We start from the raw sequence: 15,038 nt of genomic DNA on the forward strand, positions 1-15,038 counted from the left end.
CATCCCCAAATTTGTATGCCGTATGCTCAGATAGGTTTTAGCATTGATTTATATAATAGTAATTTGTTGTCAATAGAGAGTTTGGACTTGAGGATAGGTCGTAGTAGATGAAGTCTGGTGTTGAGAGTCTTTCTTTTAGTTTTGAGGTGTGGGCCCCAAGTTAGACGCTTGTCTAAAATTAGACCTAAGTATTTGGTTTGAGTTGTGGTTTGGATTGGATTGTTTTGAAAATAGATTGTAGGAAGAACAGCTTTTCTTAAAGTAAAAGGAATGTGAAAGGACTTGTCTGTATTGATTTTTATTCTCCATTTGGTGGACCATTGTGAAATATTGTCAAGATGAATTTGGAGGTTTTGGTATGCTGTTGTGGAATCGGGATGGGATGAGAGGATTGCCGTGTCGTCGGCGTAAGTGGCTATCAGTGTATTTTCGCAGTTGGGAATGTCAGCTGTATAAATGTTGTAGAGGTCTGGTGATAGATCACTTCCTTGGGGTACTCCTGCTAAGATTTTGAATTGTGATGAGAGGGAGTCTCCTTGGCGGACGAGAGATGAGCGGTCTTGTAGATATGATCTGGTCAATAAAACAAGTAGAGTGGAGTCGGAAGGAACATTTTTAGCTTAAAGAGTAATCCGGTGTGCCAGACACGGTCGAACGCTTGTGATACGTCTAAGAATACTCCTGGGCAGAAGTTTTTGGTCTCAAACGACGAGGCTATTTTGTCGACAATTCGGTGTACAACTATGCTTATGCACGTATAGTACGCTCCTACCTATAATACACCTTAAATTTTTTTTAAATTAAGCAACCTGTTATTCGTATATTCAGTATTATTATTAATTATTGATATAATATGACATTTATAAATCTATATAAGTTACAACTTACAACTGTGTTACAAATAATTGAGACTGATTATTACCACGCATAGCTGTACGCCTGTACATATAATAAGTATAGGTATAATGTATTACGTAGGTATCTATTGGTATCGGCTTATCGCCCAGGTTGCCTCCATCACAGGGTTACCTATAATTTAATTTCGAATAACATTATCACGTTGAGATGTTACATTTTATATGTTAAATCTGACCTAGCTATGAGGACATGAAATAATTTTTAATAATTATACCTGGTTGCATGAACGATCACTGAACATTTAATGAATCAGAAGTGAACTAATGGTCCCTTAAACATGAATTAGTGGCCCATGATTGGTCCATTCAATTTTATTGAACCATTAAAATTGCATGTTTCATGCAATTCGGCATTTGGTACCTACATACATACCTACATTCAAAAGTAGAAAAATTACAAGAAATGTATTTTTGTAAAGTTAATGAATTTATGAATGCAGTCCTTGAGAGCTTTGCAAAATAATTGTTCTTGGCTTTTTGAAGGGTTGAATATGATATGTTTTGAGCTTATAAAATCAGAAATATTCAACTCATGCTTGCATCATTGCCTTCAAATCATAAATGAGAGGATATCCTATGTTTTTTTTTTTAAAGTGAACATCACTGAATAACATAATGATGTTATTAAAGTATTATTATGTAAGTATAGCTTAAAATGTAGCGACCTATTGGTTAAGGGTAGACAGTAGATCACACACTCTACCTATGACACTTAATCGTTGATAAGTAATCATTTGTTGACTTGTCGGTAGATCACACAGTGGACAGGTCCATTTAAAAATATTGAAAATACATAGGCTCAATTTTTTATAAGCATTTGAAGTTAAAATGTTATCATTTGTCAAAATCACAAACATTTAATTACAATTAACATATTATTTAAATATAATAGGTACATTATGTAGTTTGATAAAAATAAATTCATAAAACTGAATTAAAAATAGTTTTTTAGCCATTTAGTAAACACAAAAATTTCAATTTCATAATTTATGCATTTACCTAAAATTAAGAGGACGTTGTACCCGCACGTCTTGTCTGTCTTACACACAACATACCAAATTTTCGTTTAACAGATGCCATAGTATCAGGGACGTAACTGGAAATTAATCCTGAAAACGGAGACAACACATCATGTTGGTACATTGTCCTCTTAATTTAATGGTAAACCTAAACTACCTATTTTTTTTCCAACACGTAATAGTAGAAAATTATGGTAGTGATGTCGTACGCTATCTACCTAAATAGGCGATCTACCGGTTTTTCCGAGCGCCGAGCGGTGCTAAGATAATTTACTATTTTAAGATTATTAAATCATAGCCTAAATTTTATTGATCCAAGTACAAGAGCTCATACTCAGTCAATCGAGGGTCTTTGGCGTATTGTAAAGAAAAGATACGGTAGGTATAAAAGTAAACGGAGCTTCACCTTTACTCGAAAGGCAATAAGTTGAAAGAAGAGTAGTGGCGATCACTTCATCCATCCATAGATACAATATTTGATGATTTTCTATCAGACATGAAAATAACATTTTTAGTTTAAGGTATTTTATAAAAATAATACTTGTATAATCTTTGTATATTATTATTTCGTTGTGATAAAAATTTTAAGATAAAAATAATACGGAAATTAAATACTAGATTTGGTAGATCCCGCACTACTTGAAAACAAGTTTGGTAGATCGCGTCCGACATAATGAGTACCAAAATCATAAGCTGGTTAATATGCTGGTATATTAAAAAAAGTCATGGCCGGGAGTATAATATGGAATAGTAAAATAAGTAATCTAATTAATCTAAAGTTCATATATTATTTATTTTTTGACATTACAATAGGTATGTGACAACTATTTTTTTCAACTATAACAAAAAATTTGATTACTACACACATGTAGAAAACAATCAAAATGTGGAAAAAATTCCCAAATTAAAAAAACAATAGTGAAATATGCATTAAATAGGTATAAAAAATAAGACTTAGGGTTAGAATTTGAGAAATTGTAATTTAAACTTGTAACTGATTTAGCAATTAATGGACAATTCTGTCAAGACAAAAGCAAATGCATGAACTTCGAAATTCTGTTCATAATTCATAATTGTTTTACTTTTATATAAGTACCATAAAAACTGAATTCTGACATATTTCCATATGGAAGGTTTATAGAATTCTTATTACTTAACAAATAAAAAAAAATATATCGTTACAGAACATAACTTTCTTTGTGCTGGTTCCCAGAATATAAAACAACAAGGATCACATTGTAGTTGGTACAAACAAATTTAATATTATAATACAAAAATACTATACATATTCATAAAAATAGTGTCGTTTGGGGGGATTTGTTTAGAGCAAACCACTCATGACCTAAATAACACAATAAGTGTCTTATATTAAATGAAACACTCCAATTCAGTGTTTAAACTCTGAGTTATAACACAATCATAAAGGTTTATCATAATATTTCTTTTGAGCTCGTTGAAATGCTTCAATTATTGCAGTTCTACAAACAAAATAAAAATCATAAAATTAGCATACAACTTCCATTGTATTAAATAAATGTTCAAAAACAAAACCACGAAAAATACACATATTTATATCATAAATAATTTGGAATGGGGATTAAATTACATATTATGACAAATTATTTACTACATTCATGTACCTAAATTAATACAAAAAAGTCCACTATCACATACACGATAAAAATGATATAGGTCATAAATACAAATTGATGAATTCCTTAGTTTATATTTCCATTATATTAAATGCAAAGTTGTATTTTTGGAATGCACTCCTTAGGCAAAAACACTTTGATCATATAAGTCGGAAAATAGTTTATACAAGACATAATATTTGAAATGTTTAAAATGTATGTTTATATTACTGGTGACACGTGGAAATAATGGGCAGATTGTGAAAATGCACCACTTGACATTTTTTAAAATAAATAATAAAATATAAAAGTTACTTCTTACTTAATTAATTTCTATAATTACGGGCAACTTTGAGAAACTCTATCGCACTTTAGTACTGACGTCTGACGTAGGTATAGTAAAGGACAGAAATATCATGCAATTGGGATTGTAACTTTACTAATGTTGACACCGCAATATGTGATAATAAAATATTATTATTATAATGTATGAGGTTGAGTATGAGTAGTCAAAATATTTTATACTTGTTATGTTACAGTGATTACATGATGATTAATAAATCAATGACCAGTGTAATTTTTAATTGATCAAAAATAGTTATGATATATTATACTGATTATTGATGTGTACAGATTTCATATAAATCAACCTTACGGCTTATATTTATACCAAACACATTTTGCTCCTAGTGAGCAAATTCTGTGGGAAATCTTCGTTGATGTATAATATATTTTGTTTACATTTAAAATAATTTCAAAATAATTATAAATTAATAATAATAGTTTTTATAATCATGATAACGTATTGCATTATTAATTTATAAAGTGGTAATTTCAATGTGAAAATAAATACTTAAATCAATTTTGAAATTTACTTGAATGTATTTCGGTGAAGTATAAAAGCAGCTACATGCCCAGTGTCGACATATCTGACCTCTGCACCAGGCCAAATATCTTCTAATTTATCCATAGTATGTTGAGGCACATAACCATCACGTTTTGCACAAACTGCTATTACTATATCCATATCAACAGGAGATTTGAAATTTTTTAAATGAGTACATTCATCCATAATACCTTTCATAAAACTCAATGCTTCTAAATTTAAATCTAAAAACACAAACAACACAATGAATAATATTGTATAATATGTACATAAATAATATTATATTATAAAAACAACCTTCACTTTTTGAATGTTTATTGAAAAATCTCATCATGTGCCTTGTTTGTTTTAAGTCTTTTTTAATTTGTAGTTCATTGTTTTCTTCGATTGATGGATCATCCAAATTATCAAATGCATTGGTTAATTTAAATTTATTTAACTGTTGAGATTGACTTGTATTTAATGAACTCTTATCACTTTTTGAATCATCAAACATTAAATTTGACTGGATGTTAAAATGTGAATCAATATTCATATCTTTAATAAATTGTTTACCAGCATTAAATTTTATCTATAACATTTAAGCAAATAATAATAATCAATTAGGGCTTTTGTGTATGAAGTAATCTAAATTTTAACTATTTTAAAATTGCAATTGTATTTTTTTTATACATTTTCATTTGACAATTTGATTTAATTTTACTAAAAATGTATTTAACTAACCAAAAATAATAATTTATAGTATAATATTATACTCACATCTCGTGGTAATTCACTTATATTAATGATTTTGAAATAATAATTTCATACTTAGGTCTTGGTCATACAAATTGCAATTGTAATAATAGATAAAAAAAAACCCTCTTATACTTTGAGTATAAAAATGCATTAGTTACATGAGTGAAAAATGAAAATAATAGTCCATACTTGAATCAGTGGCAGCTCATGGGGTTCATAGAAGGTGGAACACAAATATTCAAATATTACCTCTTTCTCTATTATCACAACTTACCAGTTACCACCTATAATTTCTGTTAGTTTTTAACTAAACTCAAGTCTTGTCAAACTTTTAATACACATTTATGAGGTAGGTTTATGATACTAGAAATATTCAAACATAATTATGACAATGAAAACGATAAGACCAATGAATCCATGTTTGTGACTGACAATAATATAATAATTTTTATCAAAAAGCGGGGTAAATCTACTACTGTTAATCGGTACACATTGGGAATGTACCCAAAGCCTGGTGCTTGAGTTCTATGAACGTGTTAAAGGTAAGAATGCCTGCATTTTTTATTTCGATAGTATTATCATATTTACTAACTAAATGTATTGATAGAACTATGGAAACAATACAACACATTTTAATTTAATATAAATTCTTAAATTAAATTATTTATTTCAATATTTTAGGAAGGGCCAGGTGTTTGTGTTCCCCATAGCACGACTGCACAAACCACCACTGATTAGAATTATTTTTTACAACAGTAAATAAAAGTAATTACATTCAACTTGTTGACTTCATTATCAATGTTCACAACTTCATTTTTATATACAGAATTCGATTTATATTGTTTTTCAAGTAAATTCCAATCAATAGCACAGCTTATAGCACCCTATATTAAAATAAAAAATTTTAATTATCAAAAAATTACTCATAACTAATATATATAATTTATAAAATTCTATAAAATGATTTTTATGCATCCATAATCAAAAAAGTTTTAATATTTTAGTTTTGTTCATAGATAAATTATATCTTATTATATTCTTGTAAATTCTTAACCTCCAACCTAGAATTTAGCACTTACTTGACTAATTTATTTAATATACATTAATAATAAAGCACTTTCATAAATAAGTTATCTTAGATTTTTAACTATCATGGACACAAAAATTAAAAATTTTTTTTGAAACTAACTAATTAAGTGTTCTTGAGAGAGGATAATAAGAGATCATATTATAATATATTAGGTACACACTAATAAATAAATTATGGTTATATTAACCTCCGTAAATACTCCCGAAGCTGTTGTACCAGATAAACAAGGAACAAGAACAATTGGCTTAGGCCAACTTGCAGCAGCTAGTGATGCCATCTAAAAAATAATTGCAGTAAGAATATCAATTAAAGATTTAACATTTTGGAAATTAAATACAACAAACTATAAATTATAATTTATAAGTATTGAGTTAAATATAGTTTTTGAACTTATACTAAATTTTTAATCTGTTACACAAAAAATAGAACTATAATTGCATATTTATAGTTCATACCTGGATTAGTAGTTTGGTTTTGGTTAACGAAATTGAGTATCACAATAAAATTTTTACCTATTGCAATTATTTAATAATAAATGTTAATTTATTAATTCTTAAAATAAACAAATGTATTTACTAAGAACACTTACATGTCCGCCCATAGATAAACCAGTGACGCCGATTGGTCCAAATCCCTCACGTTCACACCAATGAAATAATACAAGAGATTCCAATATTAAGCAACCTCCCATTACAAAAATATCGGAAACATTGCATAAAATAGACCTACTGTAAATAAATACACATGAGAATATGAATAACTATGTCATGCTTTAAGTATACCAACTAAATAACAATCATGCATTTTTACAAAGCTCATAAAGAATTAACCAATTTAACCAAGTTTATTTCTTAAAGTGATATTCTAGATAACATATATTAGGTGCACTAAGTTAAATTAAAGTTGTGTCTAAATAATGTAGCAACAAATAATTGATAAAGTTGGAGGTACAAGTAATATTTATTAGTAAAGCAATTAGGTGAGTTAGTTTTAATGAGAAAAAAAGGCATAAAAGATTGTTTTTTATATTTTGTTTAAAATTCTGAAAATGACCAAAAAAGTGCTAAGCCAAGATTTTCATAATTAAGTAGTTTTTTCTAAATTTAAATTATACCACAGTTTAAAGTGTAAATACATACACTAAAACAAAACATTAATACAGTAAAAATAAAATACAGTCAAGTCTAAATAACTTGAATCTCGAGGGGAATAAAAAAACATTTGATTCACTAACCTCGACTTATTTTTTTTTGTATTCCAACAACTTAAAACACTTCAAGGGACAAGAAAAAAATTTGAATTATCAAGACTCAACTATAATTATTCATCTGAAAATCTATCACTTTATAGTGGCTAATATCGAGCTCGGGAATCTAATTTAACCATTGGTATATTTAAACATACTTAAGTATATAATGGTATACTAACACTTGATTTTTTGGTTTTCTTTTTCCATAGAAAGGATTTTCTAATATGATTGATCCAATAGCTGCTTCTTTTAAAAGTGGGTTTGCTAACATAGCTCGTCTTCTCCAATAATGCTGAAATATTTCACAAAAATAAAAATTTAAATGAATTATTTATAGTATACCCAAAATGACTTTTTAAGTAACCTTTTTTTAAAATTATTTTTTAATGTGAAAAAGTAAAGTAATTACTTGATCTCCTGTGCCAGCCATGTGTACACACATAGGTCTTACATTTTTGGAGGGCCATTTTTTTGGTAATAAAACTTGGAAATGAGCAAGGTGACTCTCTTTTGGCACTATATCTGGAAGATAATAAGAAAAAGGTGATTGAAATACTCCTTCTAATGTTATTGAATCAGAATCTTCTTTTTTCTGAAATAAATAATTACAATTGTCTGTAATATATATTTTAGAATTAGTTAATATGAGTTTAATTATTTACTTTAACAATTTGTACAGGATAATCGGCCGATACAAGTTTGAAACAGGAGTCTCGATCAATAATATTATTTCTAAACTGAAACAAACTAAAATAGAAAAAATGTATACTAAACATGTAACATTATTATTATTATTTGGTAATTAGTAGTACCTACTTAAGTAAGAATATTATTAAAATAAAAATTGGTCAGGAATAGTTCATTCAAGACTGTAACTGGGATGGGGATATAGGGGTCCGAAGTCACCCCCCCCCTCCCCCCTTAAAAAAAATTCTGTTAGTAGTTATGGTTTCGCAGTCATTAGACTGAAATATTTCAATATAAATCCAATTTTTTTTTTCCAAAATTCTATATAATTAAAAATTAAGTAGGCATAAATCAATGAAAAATAATATTTAATAAGATAACCATAGCATTAATATGTATTTTAATTATTTTATAAGTAAAAATCTTGAAATGTATATAGATCTTTTTTTCCTAGGTACTCACCTTTTAAGTTTTTCTGGATCACCCCAACCATTCACAAAGTATTTAGTAAGCAGCAATTTTCTGTATAAATAATCAAATTTATTAATTGTCATATTTATAAGGATGAATGTAGACTATTTGTGTGACAAATGAAAACAGTTAACAATAATTGCATTTGAACACTACTTAGTTCTCAACTGAAATTTACATTTATATAGGACATGGGCATACACGATTTATGATTTTCAAGTAAACAAAATAAGGTCAAAAAGGTTAAACATGGAATTAGTAAACAAAAATATTATTGCATTTCAAGTAGGCACCGAAAAATAAAAATATTTTTAAAAATTGTTATTTATACATTTTTCAAATACGTCGTGAAAAAATCAAGATAAAAATCTAGTAAATACGGTGCATCGTGCTATGTCCTATGCTGGTAAGTTAACTAAATTTACATTAATATAGTTATTTAAAAAAACAACTTGAAAACAATTTTAGGCAATAATAGGACGCACAAATTACTAATAGGGCAATAACATTATCATTTCATTTATCATAAATACCATCTCGGACGTAAATGATTACCACGAAAGCCTAGATAATAATATATTAACATATTTTGACGTTATTTATTAGGGTCTATAGAGTATGGCCAATATGTTATGCAAATTACTAACTATAAAGCTCTTTAGTCTTCATAATCAGACAATTCGGACTAGAGAAATAGATGATAAATAAACATTCAATGAAATAGATCAAATATTGGACATCGATATCAGGCAGTAGTAGTTGTTGTTGTACTCGGAAGATATCAGCTTCTTCGAGATCATAATATTATTGTTCTGTGGATATGGGTGAACTATTTGCCGGTGATTACAATTAATATAGGTTGGCAGTACTTTTTTGATGACATGACGTTATCAAACCGGCAAGAAAATTGTGTTCTGCAATTTTATTGTATCATAACGTCAACGTCACTACATTTTTATTTTATTATATTTGTTTACAGCCTATAATAGGTGCTGGGGTACTTTTCGATATTCATACATTTTTATACATACCTACAACTTTTGAAGAAATCGTAGTTCATGTGAAATTGTGTACAATATTATATTGATGTTGAAACAACGTTAGTTATTCAGTATTCCAGAATCAGTATGAATTTTTCGTTCTAGTTCACATACATTCTCAAAATTTTTAAAAATGTATCTAAAAACCATTCTTCTCTGTGCTTTTATTGTGTTAAATTCCTTAGTCGAAAGCGCTAGGGAAGAGCGCCCTAAGGTAAGATCTGTATACTATATCATATTTTTAGTACTTATGTTTCTGGAAAAAATTTAATTGGAATCAATTACTAGGTATCTATAAAAAGTTTTAGAACATTATTTTTTGTGTACATATATCAAAATAATAAAAATTCCACAATTTATTTTAATACCTTAAAAGTAAATTTCTAACTTTTAGATGAACATAATAGATGAACATTTGCGCTTTTAGGGCTTTTAATTTATTGAACTTCATCAATAAACAGCATATTTGTTCTAACAAAACAAAATTTTTATTAAGTATAATTATCACGTGTAATATTTATTCTTGTTTTACTAATGATCTTGATATAAATAATAATTAATATAAACTTAAAACCGAGCTTAAAATTTAAAATAATAATAATAATAATAATAATAATATTGTTTATTATCAAAATATATGTTTACATGAAGACACAACCAAAACTGAAAGTAGATACAGCTTATGACGCTGCCTCAAAAGCATAGCGTGTGATGGGTGCGGCAAGTTCAGTACAACACAATTTAACATAATAAATAACAAAACAATATTAGGTAGTAGATTAAACATTAGAAATAAATTACAATTTTAAATACTTTTTAAAATAATACTTATTTCTGTACAATGTTAAATTAATACTAAGCATAAAACAAAGACAAATACTAACATTAATAACCATTTTACTACCAAATTCTTTATTTTTTTGTATTCTAAAATAGCATGACTGCATAAGCGATGTTAATATATTGACTTCTCATATAACCAGTGTTATACTAATCACTCTTATTTCACATTGGGTAATGTCAAACATTGTACGTATAATGTTTAGTAGATTTTTCAATCCTATTTGTTGATGAATAAATTAAATCTATATAATCTCTACAGTAAGAGTTAATATAACAATAACTCTATTAGAGAATCTATCAGACTTTCAGACTACAAATTGATTGATACATATTTGTAACTTTTTGAACATTTAATTATAATTTTATATCCTCTGAGTAAAAAATATTATATTATTATGTTTTTATTTGCAAAATACAATTTATACTAAAGGACAATGAAGTGTTAAGAGTAGTATCTATGCATATATATAATTAAGGTTAAATAACAACCAACTTAATAACAAATTGTATTAATCACCATATAACTTTGTATTTTAGAGCCTTGATCAAAAAGTACAGCAGCTAAATGATCTATACCAAAAGAAATTTTTAGTTAAATTTAATGGTCCTAAATTTAAGGAATTAGTCAAATCACCACCAAGAAACTATTCAGTTATTATGATGTTCACTGCAATGGCGTCTCATAGACAATGTTCAATATGCGGGTGATTTTTTATTATATTTGTACTTGAAATTTTTTCTTTTTTAAATAATTTAATTTTTCATTGAAAAATATCTCAAGTTATGACTAAAGTATTTTACCATCCAGTTTTATATATTGAATTTATTTTAACAAAGTTATTATATTTTTAGGCATGCTAGTGATGAATTTATAATTGTAGCAAATTCATATCGCTATTCTCATAGATTAACTGAAAGTCCTTTATACTTTGGAATTGTTGACTTTGATGAGGGATCTGACATTTTTCAAATGGTTAGTATTATATACTATTGTTTTTCATTTCTGAACAATTAGTTAATAAATATTTTTATTCATATAGTTGCGAATCAATACCGCTCCAGTGTTCATGCATTTTCCAGCAAAAGGTAAACCCAAACCTTTAGATACTATGGATATACAAAGAGTTGGTTTTGCATCAGAAATGATTGCCAAATGGATACAAGAAAGAACTGATGTTCAAGTTAGTATATTTTTGCAGTTCAGTCCTTTTACTGTTAATAAAAAACTAACATGTTTTTTAGTTTGTTAAATTTCAGTTTTTAATAAAATAATAAGTTATACTGTTATGTATATGTTTATGATGATAAAATGTATAATCATATGAATCAAATTGTTTATTATAGATACGAATATTCCGACCACCAAATTATTCAAGTACATTGGCGTTAACCATATTATTTGCAATATGCTCATCATTTTTATATATCAGGCGAAATAATATGGAAATGTTTTTCAATAAAAACTTATGGGGAGTTTTTTCTGTGGTAAGTTTTTTGTAGTTTTTTATTAATCAACAAAATATTGAACTATGTCTTGTAGTTATTCTGTCTAAATATGATTTCTGGACAAATGTGGAATCATATAAGAGGCCCACCACTAATGCATCGTAATCAGCAAGGCATTATCACATACATTCATAACTCTTCACAAGGACAGTTTATTGTTGAAACCTACATCATAATTATATTGAGTATCCTTTTTTATCTTATATATGGTATAGTATAGTTTTAGTTTGGCTGAATTTTCACACCAAATGTCAAGATTTAAAAAAGGAATATCCATATTACTTATTGTAAACCAGAAGGTTTGTCATTTTTTGGGAGGTTTTAAGTTTTTATGCTTAGAATCAGAGGTTGTACAGTAGAAATAGTCCCTACTGGGTGGACTCTCTAAGGTCGCCAGGCTACCAATGTAAATTTATAAACTATACTAAAAAAAAAGGTAATGATTATTAAAATAAATCTATTTAGGCATATTAATATATTATAATAAATGTGGGTTGTCAATAATGAACAATGATGAAAATATAAATTTAATTAAGCTCCGCGCTGCTATTTATAATTTTTAATAAATAAGATAATAAAGATAATAATTAATTTAATTTTATAGGATTTGTGGCTGTCAGTAGTTATTTTAACCAAAACCTTCTTATGTATTGTAAATTATACAGACTAATCTAGTGATGTAATAATACTTGAAAACTGATTTAAATTTGTTATTATGTGTTATTGGGATTAATAAATGTTGTTTTTTAACTCCTATAAACTTGATTCAAATATTTTGAGTTATTAGAGATTAGCAGATTATAATTAGTTAATATTGTTTAAAATGTACATAATATGTAATACCACAACAATTTTAATTGTACCAAATAAAAACTATTCACTTCACAAATAAATACATAATATACAGATATATGGCACCAACCAACTATTATTTTATAAATAGTTTATGTGTCTTTATTATTTATATATATTTTAATTCAAAAATTTTTGACCTCAAATCAATAATCATTAACCTAAAATAATGCACATTATTTGCTTAGCCATTTAAAGTATCTATGACACCACAAATCTTAGAATCTATAATTGTAACATTTTTACATTCAGTTAGTTATAACAATTTGTGTCTAACAAAAAATAATTTATAAATACTAAAATAAGTGCACAGTTTAAACAAAAACAAGTTTTCCTTAATATTTCTATAGATACAATATTGGTGTTTGGAGCAGTGATAATGATCGATTCTTATACCAAGAAAACAGATTCTAAGACACGTAAAATAATGACTGTTGGTGGTTTAGCATTGGTTGTATTTTTATTCAGCGTTATTCTATCTATATTTAAATCAAAAGCACATGGATATCCTTATAGGTAATATTCACAAATTAAATTAAAAATTTTAATTATTGCTATTTACAGTTGGATAACCTAAATATATATTTATTTTTCAGCTTTCTGATCAAGTAATGGATTTTTGAATGAGCATCTACTTAATTTTTTTTTTTTATTATTTATCAAAAATTGCACAGACCTTTAAAGTTTATCAATTAATGGTTAAAACGTTTTCATATTTGGGTACAACAATTCTTCAAGTCATATTTAGTAATTAATATTTTCTAAGGAAATTGTATTTAAAAATTCATTTTGTCCATATTTGTAAATTAATGCACAATAATGTACATTCAATTTCATAAAAGAAAATGAATAAACAAATAAACTGGTGAGTATTGTTAAACATTTCAAAAATAATTTTAAAATATTCAAAATAATGTGTTATGTTCAAAAATAACTTTAAAATATTCAATACAGTATGTAATGTTTAAAAATAATTTGTTCTTGTTGAATGTATTATCCTCTAAGAGTAAATTTAACTCCATAAAAGATTATTAAATCCAGTAGTTGGTTTTAGTAATATTATTTAATAGGAGCTTTAGTATTCTTAAAACTGAGAAGACTAATCAATGCTAGCCAAAATTCTAGTTTGGAAATAACTCAGAAATGCTAAATTAACATAGATGAAACATTAGCCAAACAACTGAGTACATAAGTAAGACAGGGGAACATAAAATGATTTTGCAGTGGCACATCAACAGTGAATATACAAATATTATTTACACAAGTGGAACCCATGAATATCTAATATATCATTATTACTATGTGTAACATCGATTAAATTAATTAAACTGCTATTTAATCAATGGAATTAATATACATATGTATATATATCTAAATATAATTGACAGTACCTTTTTACATTGTTTATATTGTTCAATTTTTTAAAGGGGCCCCTAATGAATGGACTTTGGCTCTGTGAAGAAAATATTTTGTACGGTTAAATATTTTGATAATTTCTTAGTGGAGTGCCTACTCCCTAGAAAGGGAAAATAGACCAGGAACATGCCAAGAAAATAAAAAAAATTATAAAAAATAACCGGAGGGACCCCGGCCGCGTTTGTGGCCTTACAGCTATGGCGATACTGACACTGCGAAAATCCCATTTCACTTATGGTCTATAAGTTCACTGTAAGAAAAAACATATGAAATTTTTTTTTTTTATTGGTGTTAAATATTATATATTTAAACATGGATTATGTGATTTTGTCTATAGTAATTAAATTAAGATTGGTAAATAAATTGTATGTAGAGTATGGAAAAATACCCTTGCACCATAAATATGTTGTTTGCGTGGTGTTAAAACTACAAAGCACCTTGTTTGTCCAGTAGCAATGGTAAGTTATTAAATTATTTCTATTAAAAATCAATAATCATCAATTAAATTAAATCAAAACAACAATACCAATAGATTCATCGATGATAGAATATTGTAGATATTAATTTCATTGTACAACTAAATTAAATAGCAGTGACTTGAGATACCTCTTAATGTAATATTATAATTAATAATTTTACACTACACAACAGGTACATTTGTTTTTTAGTATTAAATGTGGGTTTCAAGTGATT

At 27.0% G+C, this 15,038-nt stretch overlaps 2 protein-coding genes across 2 annotated transcripts; one reads left to right on the forward strand and one right to left on the reverse strand.

Annotated features, from left to right (window-relative positions):
* Positions 1 to 3,182: 3,182 nt before the first annotated feature.
* LOC111026516 (protein ABHD18) lies at positions 3,183 to 9,427 on the reverse strand. Its single transcript, XM_022304613.1, has 10 exons — positions 8,680 to 9,427; positions 8,193 to 8,277; positions 7,940 to 8,122; positions 7,710 to 7,822; positions 6,871 to 7,009; positions 6,469 to 6,558; positions 5,965 to 6,075; positions 4,751 to 5,024; positions 4,443 to 4,677; positions 3,183 to 3,414 (listed from the first exon to the last, which is right to left on the reverse strand). Exons 1-10 carry the CDS (start codon positions 8,769 to 8,771, stop codon positions 3,354 to 3,356), a joined length of 1,383 nt encoding a protein of 460 aa, XP_022160305.1. The 5' UTR covers positions 8,772 to 9,427; the 3' UTR covers positions 3,183 to 3,353.
* Positions 9,428 to 9,606: 179 nt separating this feature from the next.
* On the forward strand, positions 9,607 to 13,655 carry LOC111026517 (tumor suppressor candidate 3). Its single transcript, XM_022304614.1, has 8 exons — positions 9,607 to 9,942; positions 11,109 to 11,275; positions 11,424 to 11,544; positions 11,612 to 11,752; positions 11,916 to 12,056; positions 12,112 to 12,262; positions 13,280 to 13,445; positions 13,526 to 13,655. The coding sequence occupies exons 1-8, from the start codon at positions 9,862 to 9,864 to the stop codon at positions 13,539 to 13,541; spliced, it is 984 nt and encodes a 327-aa protein (XP_022160306.1). The 5' UTR covers positions 9,607 to 9,861; the 3' UTR covers positions 13,542 to 13,655.
* The last annotated feature ends 1,383 nt before the right edge of the window (positions 13,656 to 15,038 follow it).

The sequence above is a fragment of the Myzus persicae genome, unplaced genomic scaffold (genome assembly GCF_001856785.1).
Source record: "Myzus persicae strain clone G006 unplaced genomic scaffold, MPER_G0061.0, whole genome shotgun sequence".
NCBI classification, from domain to species: Eukaryota; Metazoa; Arthropoda; class Insecta; order Hemiptera; family Aphididae; genus Myzus; species Myzus persicae.

Excerpts from the sequence above, each read along its gene's own strand:
- LOC111026516 (XM_022304613.1), bottom strand. The coding sequence starts at position 8,771 with ATGACAATTAATAAATTTGATTATTTATACAGAAAATTGCTGCTTACT. Across the intron at positions 8,278-8,679 it reads GATCCAGAAAAACTTAAAAG|TTTGTTTCAGTTTAGAAATA; the intron begins GTGAGTACCTAG and ends TTTCTATTTTAG. Across the intron at positions 3,415-4,442 it reads CTTCACCGAAATACATTCAA|AACTGCAATAATTGAAGCAT; the intron begins GTAAATTTCAAA and ends TTTTGTTTGTAG.
- LOC111026517 (XM_022304614.1), top strand. The coding sequence starts at position 9,862 with ATGTATCTAAAAACCATTCTTCTCTGTGCTTTTATTGTGTTAAATTCC. Across the intron at positions 9,943-11,108 it reads CTAGGGAAGAGCGCCCTAAG|AGCCTTGATCAAAAAGTACA; the intron begins GTAAGATCTGTA and ends TTTGTATTTTAG. Across the intron at positions 12,263-13,279 it reads CTACATCATAATTATATTGA|ATACAATATTGGTGTTTGGA; the intron begins GTATCCTTTTTT and ends ATATTTCTATAG.